Genomic DNA, 22,008 nt, shown 5'->3' on the forward strand with positions numbered 1-22,008 from the left:
ATTACAAAGTTGTCCAAATCAGGTTTCTCCCATCTTAAAAATGTTGGGAAATTAAGGCGCTTTCTAAATAAACAGGATTCTGAGAAATTAATTCATGCATTTATTTCTAATAGGATTGACTACTGCAATGCGGTGTTCACTGGATGTTCAAACTGTTCTTTATTCAGCCGCCAGTTAATCCAAAATGCGGCTGCAAGAATTATTACAAGAACAAGAAAGTAAGAACAGATAACTCCAGTTCTTAAATCCTTACACTGGCTCCTGGTTAAGTTTAGGGCAGATTTCAAAATCCTCCTTTTAACATATAAAGCATTAAATGGCGGAGGTCCGACTTACTTGTCTGAACTTATCATGACTTACAAACCTGAGCGCACATTAAGATCTCAAGATGCCGGTCGGCTTAGGATCCCAAGGATTAATAACATAATAGTGGGAGGTTGAGATTTTAGTTACAGGACCCCCTAAACTGTGCTACTACAAGAGATGCCCCTTGGGTCTCAGCTTTCAAATCCCGGCTGAAAACTCACGACTTCAGTTTAGCACACCCTGACTAGAGCTGCTGATTAACTGTACAGACTGCATCTCTGTTGTTAGTCACGAGCACTAAAACATAAGTAACATGATAGTTAGAATTGTATACTAACCCTCACCTATTCTGTTTCTCTTCTTGGTACTCCAATGTGGCACTTGGTGCCACGGCCCACCTGCCAAGTTGTTTTGCCTGCCTAAGGTAAAGTCATCCCTGATGGAGGATCGCAAGAATCATGGGGTAGAGGGGTCCTTTCATCAGATTAGCACTATTTAAGCTGTGGAATGGCCAAATGGGGGAGGCAGCTTGATGAATGAGGTCTCCAGGACTCTAAACAAATCCAAATCATATTATGTGATATCATCTACTGTTAAATTTTACTTCGTACTTCTAAAATTTTTATTTTTATACTGTATTGAAGATTTGTTCTGTGTATTGTACTGTATTGACCACCTTCTTTTTGACACTCACTGCACGCCCAACCTACCTGAACTGCCTTTCCTAAGGTTTCTTCCATTTTTTTGGGAGTTTTTCCTTGTCTTCTTAGAGAGTCAAGGCTGGGTGGCTGTCAAGAGGCAGGGCCTGTTAAAGCCCATTCTGGCACTTCTTGTGTGATTTTGAGCTATACAAAAAAATAAATTGTATTGTATGGCACCATTTGACTCCTAACATCTAGTTTAGCAAATGGACGAACAACTGGACGAACATCTATGTGTGTTCTCGATTCTACAGGCCGCCGAAGCACATGTACTTAATCTCCAGGTATTCATCAATGCCATATTTAGACCCCTCTCTTCCCAAACCAGACTCCTTAACACCACCAAACGGGGCCTCCACAGCTGACAGCAGTCCTTCATTTGCTCCAACCATTCCAACCTCAAGCTGTTCGGCTACACGCCAGATTTGAGCTAGGTCTCTGGAATAGAAGTACCCTGTCAAGAAAGGTAGATGTAAATACGTTACCAGGGCAGAAATACAAAGTGGTCAGGAAAAAAAAAAATCCCCTGATTTCACTGCAGGGAAAATTTTGAAGCATGGGTGTGTGTCTTGGAATATGTAAAATCTCCTAAATATTTGCACTTGGGTTTTCCCCAAGTTAAGCTAACGTCACAAATAATACTGAGGAGTAAACTCTAATGCACTCTATTAGTTAGCTTGTGCGCCTGACCTCATTGGAGGAGTCAAGTTATTAAATTGGACAAATGGCCTGGTGTCCAAATCTAAGCTGTAAAACACTGAGCTCTTTTTTTTTTTTTTTGTTCCTGTTGCGTGTTCGTGAATAACGTTGTCTATGCTTAAAAAAAGATGACTTGCACGACGTATGACCGAGATATGGACTCTTAATATGTAATCTGTGTGATCCTCTGCAAATGCACTGCCTAATTTTTTTTCAAAGCAATTCACTATTAAGGTAAATAAAATATCACACCTGCTAGACCCACAGGGGCAGAATTGGCAATGGTCAGGGCCTCTTCTTCAGTTTCAAACCTATGAAAAAAGAGAAACAATCTTTAGTATACGTGCATGTGTATATGTACAGTGGATTCAGAGCCTATTGAGACCCCTTCACTTCCTTCACACTTTACTGTGCTGTAGATTTAAATTGAAACTCGCTGCCCCCTGCGGCTCTGCCCATGTCGTAGTGAAACAGGACAAACTTTAACAATCAATAAACGAACAGGTATTGCTAGTTAAGCGGAGGCAAAGCACGCTCCAAAATGTGACCAGAAGTAGACCGATTCGAACGGAGGCTAACGTGTGAGTGAGGAGGGCCCCTGAAATCGTGCCACCCCCTTCCCTCGGTCCACCGCTTTTGTCTCAGATTAGCGTGAATAAATCACTCCTGTAAGCTGTTTCCTTTTAGTTCTTTTATAATTGTGGCGTTTTAAGTAACCAAAAACTATATAGATATATTTATTAAAAGGCGATATCCCTCCCGTAATGATACGGCGGTAAAAATCACATAAGAGAAAATAACTTGGCTTTCTTTACTGACGATTTATGTGGTATTACAGACGGAGGAAGCCATAGCAAGACATTACTTTTATCAATGTGGGATCATCGCTGCGCTGGAAGGGTTTTCAGGACGGATGATGATATCACCCATCCGTCCGTCAGCTTCAAAGTATTTGGCTGCTGTCCAAGCTTTTAAATACTGTCTTCTCCACGTGCAGGCCCTTTCTTCGGTTCCAAACAAGGTAAGGAGAGGATTCCATTTCATCTCGAACATACAGAGATAGTACAAGGCCCATTTTCGTAGTTGTACCTTCTCTCTTCAAATGCTTGCCTAGCAGTTCTAAATGCTGAGAGCCCCTGTGTGCTAACTTTGGCCTGGCCTGTACATGTGAGTGGATTTATACAATAATTATTGTACAGAGCACAGTGACATTAAACTTATATTCTTATTACATAAGCGAACTATGATACTTAGCGTGATGACAGAAGTTTCAAAATGAACCGGAATGTTCAAGCAAATTATTGAAAAAAACCCAATCTAAATCTGTTAAGTATCATATAAACTCACGTACAAGTCCAGTCTTGAAACCCCTAAAATCAGACCCCGACTTATACGCCCGTTCAAAAATGCGTCACTTACATTTGTTTCTTTTACATCTTCTCGCCTCCTCCAATCTCGCACCAGTTTCTCAGACACCTTGAATTTTGTTGCAGCAGCGCAGTTACCAATTTCTTTCGCCACTTCAATGACGTTTAATTTAAAATCACCTTCATATTTTCTTCTGATCGAACGCTCCATCGTAGATAAAGGATGCTCTTACGATAAAAGGTGTGTGAGATACAAAAAACACAAATCAGTGCAAACATCGCTTCGGAATAGTGCGGGTATTACTGTGTGGTCACGTAGGCACAATACATAGAAAAAAAAAGGCTGTGTGCTCTGTGGTTTCTCTCTCAGGTTGGCATTAACATATCATAATTGGACTAATAGCGTCAGTTTTCCGCATTCGACCAACATTATAAAATACCAGAAATTATACGGTAAAATCAAGTCCCGACTTATCCGCGGGAGAACGTTAAACACGAGTATACACAGTAGTTCTCTTGTGAAAAGCGGACAGACAGATGTTGGATTTTTTATATATATAGAGAGATGGATGAATTTGCCATTTTTGCCCATTAATCTACACACAATAACCCATAATGACAAAGCAAATGTGTTTTCAAAAAGTATTTTTCCAAATGTATTACAAATCACAAACTGAAATCTCTCATTCCTAGAAGTATTCAGACCCTTTGCTGTGGCCCCCCAAATTGTGCTGTTTGCGTGAGATGTCTCTAGAACCTGATTGTAGTCCACCTCTGTCAGACTGAATTGATTAGACGTCATTTAGAAAGGCACACAAGTGTCTGGGTATAGAAGGTCCCACAATTCCCACCACAAGTCAGGACATAAACCAAGCCATGAAGCTTTAATGAACTCTCTGGAGACCCCCAAAATCAAATTGTGGTGAGGCATAGATCAGGGCAAGGAGATCAAACCATTGAGTGTTCCCAGGAGCACAGATGCTTCAAGACTTGTGAAATGGGAGAAGTTTGGAACTACCAGGACTCATCCTAGAGTTGGTCATCTGGCCAAACTGTGCAAACAGACAAGAAGACCCATGGTCAGGGAGGTGGCCTAGATCCCAATGGTCACAGTAACTGAGACTCAGAAATCCTCTGCTGAAAAGAGAGAACCTTTCACAAAGATGACCGTCTCCGCAGCACTCCATCAGTCAGGCGTTTATGTTAGAGCGGCCAGAGAGAAACCACTCCTGAGTAAAAGGCATTTAATGGACTCTGAGAGCATAAAGGAAATGATTCTCTGATCTGATGAGGCACAAAGTGTCCTCTTTATTCAAAACTCCAAGCACAATGTCTGGTAAAGACCAGGCTCTGCTAACACACCACCCCTATGGTGAAGTATGGTGGTGGCAACATCACACTGTTTGGGGTACAGAAACCGGCAGACTGGTCAGGATCGAGGGAAGGACGAATGCAGCCAAATATTGAGAGATCCTTGAAGAAAACCAGAAGCATACAGCCAAGACAACAGTGGAGTGGCTTCAGGACAAGTCCCTGAGTGGCCCAGCCAAAGCCACGTAGAACATGTGTGGAGAGACCTGCGGGTGGCAGTTCACAGATACTTCACGGCCAGGCCAACGAAGATGAGAGGATCTGCGGGGAGGAAATGGGATCAACTGCTCAAATGCAGACTTGCCAAGAAAACTCGAAACTGGAAGTGTACTACGGAGAACTAAAGTAAGGGTCTGAATATTAGGAAGGAGACAGTTCACTTTTTTTCCTGACCTAATTTTTGTCATAGTGGATTACTGAATGCAGACTGATGGGCAAAAAGGGCAAATTTATCAATTTAAAAAGAAATTTACAACACAGCAAAATACGCAGAAAGTGAAGCGTCTGAATCCACTGTATGTGACCACCGGACTGCAAATTCCATTTTCGCACACTTAAAAGAACTGGACTCTCCTTCACCTTTTTATGTGACTCTTGCATGCTTTGTGGGGCATTTAAATATAAAAATGCATCAGAATTGGCCTTTTGTTTTTTTGGCTTTTTTTTTTTTCAGAACAAAAGGGAACCCAATCTAGTGCAGCATTTTAGTCCTGTCATGTCATTTCCTAACTCGTTTAATCCAGACCAGGATCAGTGTTGGGGTTGGGGGGCTACTGGAGCCAATCCCAGCTAGCACAGGGCGCCACTCCATTGTAGGGTGAAGACACACACACACACACACACACACCAGGGCCAGTTTAGTGTTGCCAGTTCACCTGATGGGCATGCTGGCATGTCTGTGGACTCTTTTTTTTGGGGGGGGTGAGAGTATTTGGCTGGGGGACATGCAGACTCCACACAAGGAAGACCCCGGATGAGAACCCGTGTCTCGTGACTGCAAGGCAGCAGCGCTACCACTGTGCCACACCAGCATTTTAGTGTCAAGGATAATGACAGATACCTGGCAAAAAAATAATAATAAGGTAAGGTAGGTTTGTGTTTCCAGGATTATAAATTAACTTGTAGTTAACGCACATTTTTGGAAGGACTGAAGATTCGGGAACATTTCATTCTGGGGCTGTGCGTTACATAGTTAAGAATTACAAAGTACATACCATACCTGTGAAACTGTAACATTAACATCAGTTTAATACCAGTTAGAATCAACAGGCCTCACTTAATTACTGGTGCGAGGGGTCCGAAGGTCTCCTCCCGAGCACAGAGCATGTCCTTGGTGACGTTTGATAGGAGAGTTGGTTCCATGAATGATCCTTTCAGGCGTTTACCTCCCTTCACTACACGGGCGCCATGAGAAATGGCTTCGGCAATCTGCTTCTCCACCTAATGTAGGAGAAAGGAGGAGTGAATGTCAAGGCATGCAAGAGACCCTGTGGAGTCTACAGTTACCTTTTGTTTCATTCATTGTCATTATTCATTAAGTGTCATTATTCTGTTCCATTTTTTTAGGTTGGTTTTAAAGAGAAGTCAAGCAAAATGACCCCTTTAATTGGCTAACTAAAAACATTACAATATGCAGGCTTTTGAGGCGACTCAGGCCCCTTCTTCAGGCAAAGATGGAATACGGAGACTGGAGTTCTCTGAGTTTATAGAGACACCAGGACAGAGACAGCATTGGAACACCTTTAAGTGAGACATCAGCACCATCCAACTGCTCCTTAGAGACAAGCTGACAGAGATGGGAGTAGATTCACACCTGGTGGCATGGATCATGGACTATCTTACAGACAGACCTCAGTATGTGTGTCTCAGGAACTGCAGGTCTGACATTGTGGTCAGCAGCACCGCAGGGGACTGGACTTTCTCTGGTCCTGTTCAGCCAACTTACATTGGACTTCCAATACAACTCGGAGTCCTGCCACATGCAAAAGTTCGCTGACGACACAGCTATGGTGGGCTGCATCAGGAGTGGGCTGGAGGTGGAGTACAGGAACCTAATCAAGGACTTTGTTAAATGGTGCGACTCAAACCACTTACATCTTAACACCAGCAAAACCAAGGAGCTGGTGGTGGATTTTAGGAGGACCAGGCCCCTCATGGACCCCGTGATCATCAGAGGTGACTGTGCAGAGGGTACAGACCTATAAATACCTGGGAGTGCAGCTGGATGATAAACTGGACTGGACTGCCAATACTGATGATCTGTGTAAGAGAGGACAGAGCTGACTATACTTCATTAGAAGACGGGCATCCTTCAACATCTGCAATAAGATGCTGCAGATGTTCTGTCAGACGGTTGTGGCGAGTGCCCTCTTCTACGCGGTGGTGTGCTGGGGAGGAAGCATAAAGAACAGGGATGCTTCACGCCTGGACAAACTGGTGAGGAAGGCAGGATCTATTGTAGGCACAGAGCTGGACAGTTTGACATCTGTGGCAGGGCGATGGGAGCTGAGCAGACTCCTGTCAATCATGGAGAATCCACTGAACAGGATCATCTCCAGACAGAGGAGCAGCTTCAGCCACAGACTGCTGTCACCGTCCTGCTCCACTGACAGACTGAGGAGACCCCACACTGCGACTCTTCAATTCCACCCGGGGGAGTAAACGTTAACATGATACAAAGTTATTGTCTGTTATACCTGCATTGTTATCACTCTTTAATTTAATATTGTTTTGTATCAGTATGCTGCTGTTGGAGTTTGTGAATTTCCCCTTGGGATTAATAAACTATCTATCTATCTATCTAGGTTGGTTTTGAAACCTGCCATGTCCTGTAGCATCTCCAGTTTCTGGTTTTCTTTATTTTAGTGCTGGAATCCCTGCAATGACATTTTGGATCCCGGCTGCTATGCCACACACCCTGGAAGTCCCATCACATGACACTCATTGACTACTACCATGAAGATCGGTAAATTTGCTTTAGACGTCAATGTAAAATCAGGGTACTATTCTAATATGCAAATTAAATGCATTTGTTATTGGACAAAACTCACTGCAAAAATGCATTTTCTTTTAAAAAAAAAAATCTATTTGAGTTTCTTGCAGTTGACGCATCAGACAGACGGCAGCTGCACGATAACTCGGCAGGGTCAAACGGGTTCGATCTTCAAGTCGTGGCAATCAAATGTTGCAACTTCCATTTGAACTTCGAAGTGGTAAGACACTAATTGTTGAAGAGGTACTTGGGTGTTAATGGTTACACATATGTAAAATGTCTTTGTGAAAAATAAATATTATCCAAAATATGGCTTGCAAGAAAAGACTAACTGAAGGAGAAATATTTATTCTGTGATGCTATGCTGATTTTTATTCATTATTATTTCAGATGCCCACTATCCTTTATTTACATGAGTGATCTGTGAATATACTCGCATTTGGCACTACATCCCAGAAGATGGTTTACGAGACAACGGGCGTCCATCTGTCCATCTCCTACCATAAGGTAACTCATAATTAGCTGTTACTTTTTTAAGCTGCCATCATCGTGGACTCTTTCACTGATTTTAAATTTGTCTCTAAGCCTTGTTCACATCATGACAAAGAGCACAGATGTGTTTTTAAAAATATCGCGCACCAACACCTAACCACTATTCCAAACCCCGGAGTTCTAATAATACGAAAAAAGAAGTCTTCACCGTAAATACTTTCAGAATACTGATGCCTAGATTTGTCTCATTTTATCCACAATCTTAGACAGAGAATTACAAGTGGAGCTGAATTATATATCATTACACTGATGATGTCATGTGACACGACTTTGGGGGACAGGAAATGACTAATCAAAATGGCAGCATTAGGTATTTTGTCTTAGTTCATTTTTTATCATCCTTCTCTGGCTCTTTTTTTATGAATTTGCATTCAATTTGGGGGTTTTCTTCCCCAAGGATATTTGGTGGGAGCATTTTATTTTTTCACCTCATGGCTTAGTTTTGCTTTTTTGAAAGTTTTTGGACTGATTCTGCCACCATTTTTGAGCTCCTGTTGTTCGGGATAAAAGTTCACTACCTCAAGGTAGTAAAGGTATCCAAGTTAATGGATTCAAAAAATGACTCTCTCTTTGTCAATACGTCTGTTAACAATCTTTCTGGTGAAATACGTTTGCTCACGGTAGTCTCGACTCTGATTCTTTCTTGTCTTGCACTTTGGTTTTAGTTGCTGTCATTTTTGATCTCCTGCTGTTTTACCCACTTCTGTCTTTTGGCCACATCATTTCTCCTGCTTACCTTTCAATCTCCTTCGCACTTTCCCTGAAGGGATGAGAGGCGGCGCCCATTAAAAGAAATTAGCAGCATGGTAGTTTACAACACACAAGGATAATAAAATTAACAAAGCTTAAACAATACTATTGTTAGGAGCTGGAAAACATTCATGTTCTCATTAGTCATTTTTTTCACCTTAGTTACATTTTTTTTCAATTCCTGGGACAAATTTACACACTTTCACGGGTGCATTTTTATTTTTGTTTGAGAACGATTACATTCTTTTTTTTGTTTCATCTTAAGTGTGACATGTTGTCATTTTAGAATTTCCGCAGGCAGTCAATAGAAGACGATGCACCCCAATGCGTGTAATTAAGACAAATCCTAGCACAGCACTGTTTGTCCTTTTTCGAGATTACGGATTTGACTTGTCAATAAGTGCTGGTTTAGTGCTTTGGATTCTGATTTTTCTGGTCATGACTCAATGCTTTCCACATTTTGATTCAGTTCGAACTGTTAGCGTTTTGGCTCCTGTTGAATTTCTATTAACTAATTCTGCCAATTCTGGCTTGATTATGATAACGGTTTGGCCCTCTGGTTTTTGTTAGCAATTCAAAGTCTATTTAGAAACCTGTTTGTTTTAGTTTTTGTCTCGAAAACCACGCAATCTCCTGGTCTCTTGTTAGTAGTATCTATTATCTGTATACTGTACAGTATCATTACTCTCAGGGTCCAATATCCACTACTCACTGCACATGATCATCATTATTGTGCAATATTTAAATAATGTGCAATAATCCAACAGTGCAATGGTTAGTTATTCTTTCCAATATTCAAATAATGTGCAATAACTCAGTAGTGCAATAGTTATTCATTCTTTCCATATGTATATTTTCTGCAATTTATTTATTTATTTTTTTTGCAACTTTTTGCACCATTTGTTTATTTCTTTGTTGTGTTCTACATATGTGTCTGCAGTGGAGGTGCTGCTTTTAATCTCATTGTGCAGGTGTATAGTGACAATAAAAGGCTTTCTATTCTATCCTATTCATTCTGTTCTATTAGTTGCTGCCTCTCTCATTTTGTCAGCAGGTTGTTTGTAAAGGGCAACAGAGAATTAAAAGACTATCAGAAAGCATCTGTGTGGCGGTCTAGCCAAACCTCTGGCATAACGGCCAATTTTAGAACGCAAAACTAAATTTGTATGTTCTGCGAGTTACAGAAATGTTACAGCTCAGGAAAAGACATTTAAAAATCCACAGTCAGAACAACCATAGTGCCAAGTCAATAACTCCACGGCAAACCGGAAGAAGATCACGATTTTCACAGAAACCGCAGCTTAGCGCCTGCTTTCTACTTCAAAGCTAAGTATGCCGTCAACCTTACGAGTCTCCTACCTTCTCCACTGCTCTCTCATTGATTAACGGCCCTTGTGTAGTCTTTTCTTCAAAGCCATGTCCGATGTGGAGCTCTCTCTCCATGGCCTCTGATAACTTCTTTACAAATATATCATGGATTCCCTTCTGAACCAAGAAACGGTTTGCACAAACACAAGTCTGACGGATCCCATTGAAAGCAATGAAAAGAGAGAGGAAAAACAAAAGTTAAGCTATGAAATATTCTCTATAATTGAACAAAATTAAAACATGAAGTGAATGATCAGGAACAGAAAACGGAAACCCTTCTTGAGACTTAAAGAAAAAGAACGTTAGAGAGAATTAGAATAAAACAGAAATAAATTACCCAAATGGCAAATAGAATAAACATTTAAGTCAATTTTTAACTGTAAGTCTGAAACTCTTAAGATCCCAAACTCCCCAGTATTAAACAGAAATGGTAAAATATGGCAAATCTTCCCTAAATGGAAACCACAAAAGAAGCCGAAGAGCACAACTGAAAAGCAACAAATGCCACAGCAAAGTGGCTACGGCAGCAGGCGTGTTTAAGTAGCCCTCCGGTATTCGTTGGCCTAATGATCACAGAACCTGAGGGCTGTAAATCAGTTATGCTGCGTTCACGTGCAGCCGTAGTGTTTTCGGAGCTCCAACTGTTAACGTTTCACTTTCCCACTTCAGTGCTTTTCATGTGAATTTCCGATCGGATGTTTCAGAGAAATAAAAAGTTGCCGTTGATTTGTTACTGTATAGATAAACTTTTTCTTTTTTTTTTGAGAAAATGAAAAGCAAACTAAACATTGTGGCGGGCGGGCAGGGTCCATGCCCAGCCGTGACGCCCCTGCACACTATATTCAGGGGGAGCAGCCCTGGACAGTGCAATACCTCCCCCTGGACACTAGATAGCTGCCCCCCTGGGTTGGAGCAGTGCCTTGGTTCCCCACAGGGCTCCATGGGAATTGGAGTTGGGTAACAGGCACCGCCAGGGGGTGCTGTGTTTGGGAGTCCTGAACCCCCTATGGGCAACATGTTCATCACACCCTGAGTGCAGCCTGAACTCGGTGATCAAGCACCTGGAGCACTTTCAGGTGAACTATCAGAGGAGCCAGCGACCACCACTCAGGGGCCGGAGTCGGGTGGAGAAGGACAAGGTTGCCAGGGAGGAGTGGTGGTGCCAAAAGAAGAAAGTGCTTGGTATTTGTGTGTGCGTGTGTGCTTGGGACTGTGTAATACCTGTGGGGCTCACGTGCCCAACAGGTGAAGAAAAAATAAATATTGGTTTTATTTTACACGTGCCTCCGTGTGAATCAGTATAGCGCCGTTATTCACAACATATTAAATATATATATCACTTCAATCCAAATACGATTTCATCACAAAAATGGAATTTCTAGCAAAGTGGCTTATATTTTTATTTTTATTTTATACAATTGACTAAAGTCAAAGGTCAGAGTTACGTCACAACTCGGAGAATTTAGAATGTTTTCTCTGGAATTGTCTGACTTGCATTCAGTGTTCATAGGGAGTACACGTTGGAGTTGGAAAGTCGTATTTACCGTTTACCCGATAGCACGTGAACGCAGCATTGAAGTCCACCAAACCCCCCAAACAATCGATGTGTATAGCAAAGCGCAAGGGACCAGAAGGAAAGAGAGGACACAAAACAAAATGTACAGGGGACAGGGAAAGAGGACAAACAAAAGAAGAAATGTAAACTGGGGCTAGAAACGAGTTTACCTGGTTCATTTGAAAAATGTTACGTGTCCCACATACCTGGCCAGAATTTCTGAATTTGCTGCCCATCGCCCCGGCGACAGCCTTGTCAACGTCCGCACTGTCAAACACGATGAATGGCGCATGTCCGCCCAGCTCCATTGAGACCCTCTTTACTGTTCCAGCGGCGTATTTCAACAATACCTTGAAAAGACCAAGCAGCATTTCATTAATTTGTAATAATAATAACAAAAAGCATAAAGAAGTGAGGATAGCGTGATGGTAAAGTCAAGAGTTACATCCTCTCCATTTAGATAAATGACAGCGTCTACGCGCATTCCACTTTCCACTCTTATTTAACAATATTTCAGTAAAAATCTGTGTGTTTGGGATGTTGTGAGCGTGCGACTGGGTGACTTGGTCATATGACACAGGTAATGTGACAGATTTTCATGGACGTTTTAGATCTTGTTGGCTGTTGCCCAGGGTTTAGACACCACAGACTCCTAATCGATAACGTTGTTATCTCCATTCTGCATGTACACATGAGGTTTTGGTAAACCATCACTACTTACTAAATGGGTTAAGTAACACATAAAAAAATATAATTTTTGGGTGGAATATTCCTTTAACCTGCCAGTTGTCAGGCAAACAGAGCCTGGCCATATCGTCTGCTCAGCTTGACCCTTCAGTTGTTATCATCCCGAGTTTACTTTCAATTTTTGTAGAGGTTGTAGAGTCCTTTTTGTGTTGTTTCTAGAATATCCAAATAATATAGTATTAGGGTTAGGGCTTCGCTCGCCAACCCCTGTGTCTGGTTAATCGGATACACAATTTTAAAAGCTTTTTTTTTTTTTCTTTGGAATTGTTTCAGTTTCATTATTTGCACTTTTACTTTAAAGCTTCATTACAAACAATATTTGAAATGACCTTTTCTAGAAGATCACATTGAATTTTGATTCTGTTTTTGGAGACACATTGTGACAACGCAACGTATAGCTGCCCGTGAGTGAATATTGTTTCTGTTTCTCTAATAAATAATCCGACTTTTTCTAATGTTTGTCCCTGTGATTTGTTAATTATCACAGCAAAACCTATTCTAACAGGAAACTGTAAACGTTTTTAATACGAATGGCATATCGAGATCTCCTTTGGTGTCTCATGTTATTTGCGGAATATATACATCACCTTTCTTGTCGCCTGTTAAAATTTGCATCGCTTCTCCGTGATCCTAAATATACCCCTGACCGTATTGTGTTTTCTTTGAAATGAAACTTGTCGTTGTTTTAACTGTTGGTGGACCACAGATTCTCATAGCGTGTGGTCCATTATTGTGGAAATCTACGTTTTGTGCATTGAGTGATGCGAATGCTAAAAGTCTTTGTTTTCTGTTCTTTGCCTTTTATTTCTGACCTCGCTTTGTCCTGTTATTTTTTCAATGACACCTGGTCCTGATGATTCATTTCCTTTTGTTTGCGCGAATGTGATCTTTACTATCTTTTTTTGATACTGTAGCGAGTGACGTAATAAAGAATCACAAAAGTTTTACTTGAACAATCGCCGACTTCGTAACCCCAAACACAACTTTCTAGCACCTTCTCCAACCCCTCATCCCCCGGGTCTCGATTACCGCATCAATCAATACCCCGCTATCAGTCTTCTTTTCTGTACTCCGCCATCCCTCAATCGGACCGAACAGTCACTTAAAACAAAAAAGGCTTCAACCTGGCTGGGACGCTACAATACTTTCGAGTTTTACTGCTTTCATATTCTGTACCTTTCTCTGCGTGTGTATCGCGCCATCGTTTGTTTGAGCTTTTCGAATTCCACTGCTTTCATAATCTCTTATCTTCCTTTTTTTCTCTCCAGCGCTTTTGGGTCTCTTTTCTCCGGGCTGCTCTTTCTTCTTTGCTTTCATCTAGAACGTATTGTCCTAATACGCTTTATATGTGCTGACAGCACAGGATCTGTGTGTGCTACGTGCCTTTACACGACCGAGTGCTCTTATTTGATATTGTTTGCGTCTTGTGGGTCTTTTAAATGTCTTCTGAGAAGATCACGTCTCGTCACCCTGCTTTTCTTTCCAGAATTTTTTTTTTATAATAGAGAGATATCTTTGTTTTTATTGATTGATTTGAAAAGCACCTTTATTAGCATGTAAGTAAATGATACGGTGCTGCTATATAAATACAGTTATTATTATTTCTAGGCAGAGAATTCATTTTTGATGTTTTTCCATAGAAGTCCTCTAGCACAAGATATCATTTTTCTTTTATCATTCTCCAGTGACTGAACTTAGTTCATGTTTTCCACAACAATCACTCCCAGAAGGCCACTTAAAGGTCGGCACACACACACACACACACACACACACACACACACACACACACACACATCTCTTCTGTATCCAAGACTAGGATATTAACAGTGTTGGTGTGGATTCTCTTTATGTCTAATTCTTCTTCGGTACTCCTTGCTTTTGTTTTCATGACCTTTTGATTTGATTTTTTTTTTTAAATCATCCATCCATCATCCAACCTGCTATATCCTAACTACAGGATCATGGGGGGTCTGCTGGAGCCAATCCCAACCAACACAGGGCGCAAGGCAGGAAACAAACCCCGGGCAGGGCGCTTTTTAAAATCATCATCTTTTTAAAGAAGTAACGTCATAACATCCGACTCTCCCATCTTGTGCTCTGTATTTTGACAATTTGGTTGGCTTGAATCTCCTATTTTTGACTTCTGGCTGTTTCTGACTACGTATTTCTCCCGGTCACTTTCCTTCTCTATGCCCTCGCTGACGGGACACACGTGGCCTTTTGTCTAAGCCCGTGAGTACAAATAAAATTCCACGCCAGAAGTTCCCTAACATTTTATTTCCCCACAACTTGAAACACAAAGTTCGTCCTAACGTTCAGACACTTCAGTGTGCAGGACGCCTTCTTTAAAGTGCAACTGTGCTGACATCACACACTGCTCAGGTGAGCGGCATGTTGCCTGTCAACATATTGTGTCTTGCAGGTGCAAATGGCAGCAGCAACTAAAGAATATAGAGAACAATTAAATATTATGAAAATAAAGACAACAGAAAAGAAAAATGTTTAGAAACAAGACAAACAGCTAATGTGCTCCTACCATAAGGTACCCTGGGATGGCTTTCACTTTGAATGGTGACACATATATTAACTTGCTTCTATTGTGTAAAGTTTCCTAGTGACTGATAAAGATTCCTACCTTTCCTGTAGCAGTGGACCCCGTAAATGATATTTTTCGAACTCTCGGGTCAGTACATAATACCTCTCCGACAGCGGGGGCTCTTTCTCTTGAACAAGGAACCACATTATAGACTCCCTGAGGGATTCCTGCTTGAGAAGCCACCTGCAACATGAAGAAGAAAGAAACCATAAAGACGTAGTGTATGCTTCCAGTTGTTTAGAACTTTGATTTGGTTATTTAGTTTGTCAACCCAGTCTTGCTTAGAAGTCAGCAATGGGCTCAAAGCAAGAACAAGCCCTGGATGGAATGACAATACACTGATTCCCGTAAGGACAGTCAACCTAAAGCACATTTTCTGAATTTTGAAGGAAATCTGTGACTCCCAGAGAAACACACCCATGTAGCCATGAGAAGTGTGATTCCCACAACACAAAATGGTCAAAATGTGGTGAACAGGCCTCAAAATACGCCAAATCCTGACCAGGACTTCACCTTAGCCAGCCTGGCCCCTTACTCAAATGGCAGGCTACAATGCCTCCACTAAGCCAAAATGGCACTCATGCTTTAAAATATCCAAAAATGCCCTTCAAGAGAGTGGATAACCGTAAACCTCAGGCTAGAAAAGACAAAGACAGAATGTTTCTTAAATCAAAAGAATTAAATAACAAAAAAATAAGCACAAAATGGCAAAGCAGAGAGAAAAGACAAACAATGGCTAGCGTAAAACTCACATCCACAATCCAGAGTACAGTACAATAATCCAAAAAACAATGATCATAAAGTCCAAGACAATGCTTATGACGCAGACATACACTGCACAACTGACAATGATGCTCTGAGGGACTCCTCTTCTCAACTTGAAAGTAAAGGCTGAGGGCGGCTCCTCAGCAGTGATGTCATTGTGACTCCACCTCTTGGGATTTCACTCGTAAAACAAAAAGAATGTAGTAAAGCAACACAGATACACCAATACATGATTACTAAATAATAGCAAAAACAAAGTAATATATGACAAAAAACACCTGGACAATAATCATTCAAAAAAACATACATGAATAATTTATGCCATATACACACATGCATGCTGTCACCGCTCGATTGGTACTCCAGCCAGATTTGCACCCATCATGTATTTATAATAATAAAAAAACAAAACTCGTGGTATTTTAATTTGAGGAGTACATTAGCTGACCGTAATGAGTAACTTCTGACAATACTTTGTCGCTCCGCTTAAATTCATTGTACGTTGTGTCTTCACTGCTGGATTAAGCCTGTTATACTCCTTGATTTGTAGCAGAGATCAGGCAGTGACAGGGACAGTCACTCCAAGTATGTAACACTGATCCTTTGCATCACAGGCTCCGCAAGTTTTAGTTTGTCGTAGCTGATTAGAGCTCTGGAGACACAGAGAGAGATAAAGGACTCGGTGTATAATTTTTATCTCAGGGCGGCTAGCAGTACCGATACTCACCCACACCTATTCTGTTTCTCTTCTCGGTACTCAAATGTGGCACTCGGTGCCACGGCCCACCTGCCAAGTTATTTTGCCTGCCTAAAGTAAAGTCATCCCTGATGGAGGATCGCAGGAATCGTGGGAAAGATGGGTCCTTTCATGGGATTAGCGCTATTTCAGCTGTGGAATGGCCAAATGGGGGAGGAAACTTGATGGCTGAGATCTCCAGGACTCTAAACAAATCCAAATCATATTATGGGATATCATCTAGTGTTAAATTCTACTCCGTACTTCTAAAATTTCTATTTTTATACTGTATTGAGGATTTGTTCTGATCTTTGTATTGTATTGATCCCCTTCTTTTTCACACCCACTGCACGCCCAGTCTACCTGAATGTGGGGTCTCTCTTTCAATTGCCTTTCCCGAGGTTTCTTCCATTTTTTCCCTACAAGGTTTTTTTTGGGAGTTTTTTTCTTGTCTTCTTAAAGAGTCAAGGCTGGGGGGCTGTCAAGAGGCAGGGCCTGTTAAAGCCCATTGCGGCACTTCTTGTGTGATTTTGGGCTATACAAAAAAATAAATTGTATTGTACTGCCTCGCAGCTCAGGTCACATTTTATTAGATGCAAAAATTGGGCCAGCATAGTTGGCAGGAGCCCTCGGGGACACTTAGACGACTGCACCATTATAATCCACTCAACACTAGTTCAGTTCTTTCTTCCCCATTTCCTTCAATGCATTTCGTTGAGTTCAACAAAATTCGCAACACATTTACGTGTTTTTGCCGAAGTCGAGGGCAAGTGAATTCAGTACTCGTCACTACTCCTCACGTACCTCATTTACTTGTATGAAATTGTAGGTCTGCATGTGTACGATACCATAAAACAGAAATCCCTATACAAGGACGCTATATACATGAAGGAATGTGGGCTTGCTAGCTTTGTTCATAATAAACACAGAAATCTCATACCTCAGCCAGAGCAAGAGCAGACAACGGCGTGTCCTCAGCCGGCTTCACCACTACAGTGCATCCTGCTGCCAGGGCTGCTCCCACCTTCCGTGTGATCATTGCACTGGGAAAATTCCACTGGAACAAGAGAAGAATGCTGGTGAGCTCTTCAGTGTACCGTCAGCGAATTGAGAAGCACAAAAGATTTGAGTACACGGGACCAAGAAATGAGTCGATGTCAAAGTCCGAAAGAGGGTCATTACCAAAAAGACAATAAAAGTACCAGATGCCAAAAATTAGGAATGCTAACCAGAATCAATGCCAAAGGGATTGAGAGATTTTCATAAACAGAACAGCTGAGAGACACGTGCACAAAGGTTTTTGTTTATCCCAATCACAGATGGTGAAACTTAGGTGATGTCGGAAATCTGTCACTGAAGTCTGTCTGGATTAAAGTTGGACAGTTTAACATCTGTGGCAGAGCGACGGGCACTAAGCAAACTCCTGTCAATCATGAAGAATCCACTGCATCCACTTAACGGTGTCATCTCCAGGCAGAGGAGTAGCTTCAGTGACAGACTTTTGTCACCGTCCTGCTCCACTGACAGACTGAGGAGATCGTTCCTCCCCCACACTATGCGACTCTTCAATTCCACCCGGAGTAAATCACGAACATTAATTTTATTTTAATTCTTTTCATTTTTATTACTATTTAATTTAATATTGTTTCTTTGTATCAGTATACTGCTGCTGGATTATGTGAATTTCCCCTTGGGATTAATAAAGTATCTATCTATCTATCTATCTATCTATCTATCTATCTATCTATCTATCTATCTATCTATCTTTCGTCATTTTTTTGCTTCTTTTCTGGGGCAAGTTTCTATTGACATTCATTGTCATTGTTTTTGAGGTTGAATATTCCATTTTTCTTGTTAGAATTGAGGTTCTTTGTTTCAATTTTGTCATTTCATTATGAATCGTGTCCCATGTCATTTTATCGCATTTATCATCATCATCATGTGGGATTCCTTGAAGGTGTTTGGCCGGTTTAAGGAAGTTGCGACCTAAAAACGAATTCATTCCTAATTCACTGCCAGATGTCATGATTTGGTATGGCGTTGGGTTCTCAAAGGCCGTCGGTGCTTTATTTCCATCATTCGGTCCAATGCCAGCGTTGCTAGGGGCGTGTCCTCTGAGGTCGGGACCCATGTGTAACCGACGCGATAGGATAAAAGGACGGCTGTTAGTGCAAATCCTTATCCAATCTGCAGATGCCAAATATATGAAGCATCCAAAATGTATCTTTGTGCTCTTTTCTTGCATGTATTTTTTATTTTGACCTTCCTGTTTTCTTGACTACGATTATTGTCTCTCGTATTGGGCTTTGGTTTCTCTTTTTTGATTTGGTTTTTATGCACGCATAATCTCCTGTTTTTTGTTTAAACATTTATCTGCCACTTTGCTGACAGATCACCAAGGCGGTTTGTTTTCCGAGTACACGGATATAAACTCTTTGTGCTTTTGTGCTAAAAAACATATTATTTTGGTGTTCTTTTGGTTACAACCTTACTCTTCAATTTTTAACTAATGTTTCGTCACCTGTGCTAACGATTTCCTTGTTTTCCACTTTTGCTACGACCGGACCACATCTTTTAATCCTAATCAACCTCATTAAAAAACACCCTGCTGTCTAAAAGGAGAATGACGTTGTGACACGTGGGGCCGTGTGCCTCAGCAACGGGGAACAGCATCCTAGTAACAGAGCCCATGAAATGGCGGCAATCTTGAAATAAACAAAGCAGCGTTGCAGAACTGTAAACGGAGTAATAAATAAACACAGTTGCAAACGGTCCATTAGACACAAAGCTAATATTTCCATGTATAGAACTCATAGAAAGCACTAATACTTTAGGAAAATAATTTTTTACAGGTACTAAAATCATAACATTCTGATTATTTTTCTTCATGTTAATTCTTAAATTTATGAAATGAGGAAGAACTATGAACAACAAACAATGAATGTGCCGTGTTTTTCCTGTTTCTTATGGATTTCCCGATTAGAAACCGAATACAATAGTGTAATAGACAGTGTATGGTTAATTGTACTTCGGCTAGCAGTGACTCGATTACAAGATTTGCTGAGCTGCTTGGCTTCCCGCATGACTGGCTAGAACTGGCAGGACACTCAGTCCCTCAGTTTCATATAAACAAAACTTTGAATTTCTTTCGCAACAGTTATCTTCAAATCAAATAGTTGCTAATTTTGGCTTTCATTTCTGGTTTTCTGAACTTTCTGCCTGCGACTGGCGATGTTTGTCTTGCCCTCGTTTTTTAGTCGCCCGAGTGTTTGACTATTTTGGTTTTGACCTCAGCTCCCGTTCATTACATTTCTTATCTCACGTTGTTCTTCTCCTGGTTATTATTCATTTTTCTTGCAATAATTCTCTGACTCATTGTCCATCATAACCAGGGGGAGGTCATAGGGTCTTCAATTGAAAAGCTCAATCCCATTTGAACATGACTGTGAGAAGTTCATCAAACACCCCAGCGGGTAAAACAACATCATGGCTTAGTTATAAAAGTCGGAGTTTTCTCTCTTCTCTCCTTTCACAGATCATAAATACTTACTGGTGTTATTATCGATGCGACTCCCACGGGCTGCTTAAGTACAACTATTCTTCTGTCCCTTGCGGTGGACGGTATAATGTCACCATAAATTCTTCGAGATTCCTCAGAAAACCACTCCAAAAAAGCGGCAGCATACAGGATTTCACCTTGTGCTTCTTTAAGAGGTTTTCCCTGAAAAGGAAAGACATTTAACATAAATTACATCCGATTTGCCATCAGAAGAGTCCTAGCGTGTTGTTCCAGCCATTCTCCATTCTGTCAAATCCAGCTCAGAATTGCGGATGACATGGAACAGAAGGCCTGCTAGTCCATCGCAGGCCACACACATGCAAATACACTTCTTTGGGGATTTGGTCGGATAAACCCTGCAGAAATGGAAAGGACCGCACTGACTGAAAGATGAGAGACTGTCTTTATGAGGAAGGAACAAGAGACAAATGTAAGATTTGTGCCTGGTGTGTTAATGAGAGATCAAGCTCAAAGCAAAACCTAAAAATCCAAATTGGGGAAAAGATGTGGTCAAAGGACAGAAACGGGTCAAATACCAGGAGATCAAGAATTACCAAAAACCAAAACACGAGACAAGAATCAGAGTCACAAAAAAAAACAAGCACAAAATATGTCACCAGAAGTGTCATCAACAACAGTAATGGCAAACAAAGACTTGTTTTTTGAATCCGTGAACTTGGACATGGATCTAACTTTACGAGGTGACCTTTTCTCCCTCTGTATTGTGACTGATGATTCACGACCTACGAGGACATGTGCTTGCTGAAAAATGGCGGTGAATATGGTACAAAAAAAATCATAAAAACAAAACCAAGTCATAATGCAAAAAAGTAATGTCACAGTCAAAATCCTTGGAAAAGAAAATTCCCCACAGACTGAGTTCAAATTTGTAGCAAAAGTACAATTAAAAGAATGAAGAAAATGACAAAATACCCAACATAAGCAATGCTCAAGTCTTCTGTCAGAACACTACCAAAATACACTTGCACAGAAGTTCGTTTTGTTTCCGTAACCTCGGATGTTTAGGAAGTGCACAGCGTGACCTTTATACCGTCTAGACCAGGGATCCTCAAAGTCGATCCTGGGGGACAACCGTGGCTTGAGGTTTTTGTTCCAATCCGATTCCTAATCAGTGACAACTGATAACACGGGTCCCATTTAAATCGAACCCAAAGATAGGTTTGTGGCTGTTTCAGTTAAGGAGCAGGATGAGACTATAAAAGGGCTATTATGCATTGCACTCCCGTCACATGCAGTCTTGTTTTAAGCATTAATGGCCATGTTTGCTCTGAACTGCCAGAAAGCAGAGCTAAACGAACCCATTCCAGCTGTTGAAGAACCCATCTTCTTTCAAATAAATGTTTAGATTTAACTGTTAATTCGATTTCAGAGGTGGAGCCATCCTAGTAGTGTTTAAGAGATAAGTGCTGTTAGAGTAGAAACACAAGCGTCCATTGCTTTATTGCCCAGAAAGACTTCTCACTCTATACAACTCCAAGCAACTGACACACAGGTAAACAAACTTGAGCTGAGAAAAATGTGCGCAGTTGGGAGATGGAATTGTAGGCTACTTGCTGCTTAGCCACAAATTTAGAAGACAAAGGACGTGACGGAGAGGTGTGAAGCGTTTTAAGGTGGGACGGATCTACAAGTTTTTTCGTAGGCTCTGGTAATTCTAGTGTTAATTAGCTGGTGTATTTTTTTTTTCTCTCTCTTTTATTCAACATTCTGAAAAGTACCACAGCATGAGTTTTACATTTATAAGACACTAGCAGGAGTACCCGGCGTTGCCCGGAAATCTATAACCGGAAACAGAATATAGAAATAGAACAAACAGTTTTCTGATTCACATTTTATTGTAATAGGTAATATAAGTTTTCATTCCAGAGCCTTTGGATACACTATATTTTTTGTTTTCCCTTGTGGTGAGAAAATGAACAGATT

The 22,008-nt window shown here is 41.0% G+C and overlaps 2 protein-coding genes across 4 annotated transcripts in view; one reads left to right on the forward strand and one right to left on the reverse strand.

The window, feature by feature from the left end:
* Positions 1-1,100: 1,100 nt before the first annotated feature.
* The window catches only part of aldh5a1 (aldehyde dehydrogenase 5 family, member A1 (succinate-semialdehyde dehydrogenase)), a 28,350-nt gene continuing 7,442 nt past the window's right edge, over positions 1,101-22,008 (reverse strand). Inside the window, exons 3-10 of the mRNA XM_039739010.1 lie at positions 20,056-20,226; positions 17,446-17,562; positions 15,044-15,187; positions 11,868-12,011; positions 10,098-10,256; positions 5,721-5,884; positions 1,959-2,017; positions 1,101-1,461 (exon numbers count right to left, since the gene is read on the reverse strand). Of these exons, the coding sequence (XP_039594944.1) occupies positions 1,256-1,461; positions 1,959-2,017; positions 5,721-5,884; positions 10,098-10,256; positions 11,868-12,011; positions 15,044-15,187; positions 17,446-17,562; positions 20,056-20,226 (1,164 nt within the window). The 3' untranslated portion in view covers positions 1,101-1,255. The remainder of the gene's footprint in view (positions 1,462-1,958; positions 2,018-5,720; positions 5,885-10,097; positions 10,257-11,867; positions 12,012-15,043; positions 15,188-17,445; positions 17,563-20,055; positions 20,227-22,008) is intronic.
* Positions 7,178-22,008, forward strand: part of LOC120516967 (lysine-specific histone demethylase 1B) — a 78,265-nt gene continuing 63,434 nt past the window's right edge. Inside the window, exons 1-3 of one of the 3 annotated variants that reach the window (XM_039739007.1) lie at positions 7,178-7,443; positions 7,537-7,656; positions 7,827-7,943. The gene's annotated coding sequence lies outside the window, so the exon portion shown is untranslated. Of the gene's footprint in view, positions 7,657-7,826; positions 7,944-22,008 lie in introns of all 3 variants that reach the window. The other 2 variants (XM_039739006.1, XM_039739005.1) reach the window with 2 other exon arrangements.

The sequence above is a fragment of the Polypterus senegalus genome, chromosome 16 (genome assembly GCF_016835505.1).
Source record: "Polypterus senegalus isolate Bchr_013 chromosome 16, ASM1683550v1, whole genome shotgun sequence".
Taxonomy (NCBI): Eukaryota; Metazoa; Chordata; class Cladistia; order Polypteriformes; family Polypteridae; genus Polypterus; species Polypterus senegalus.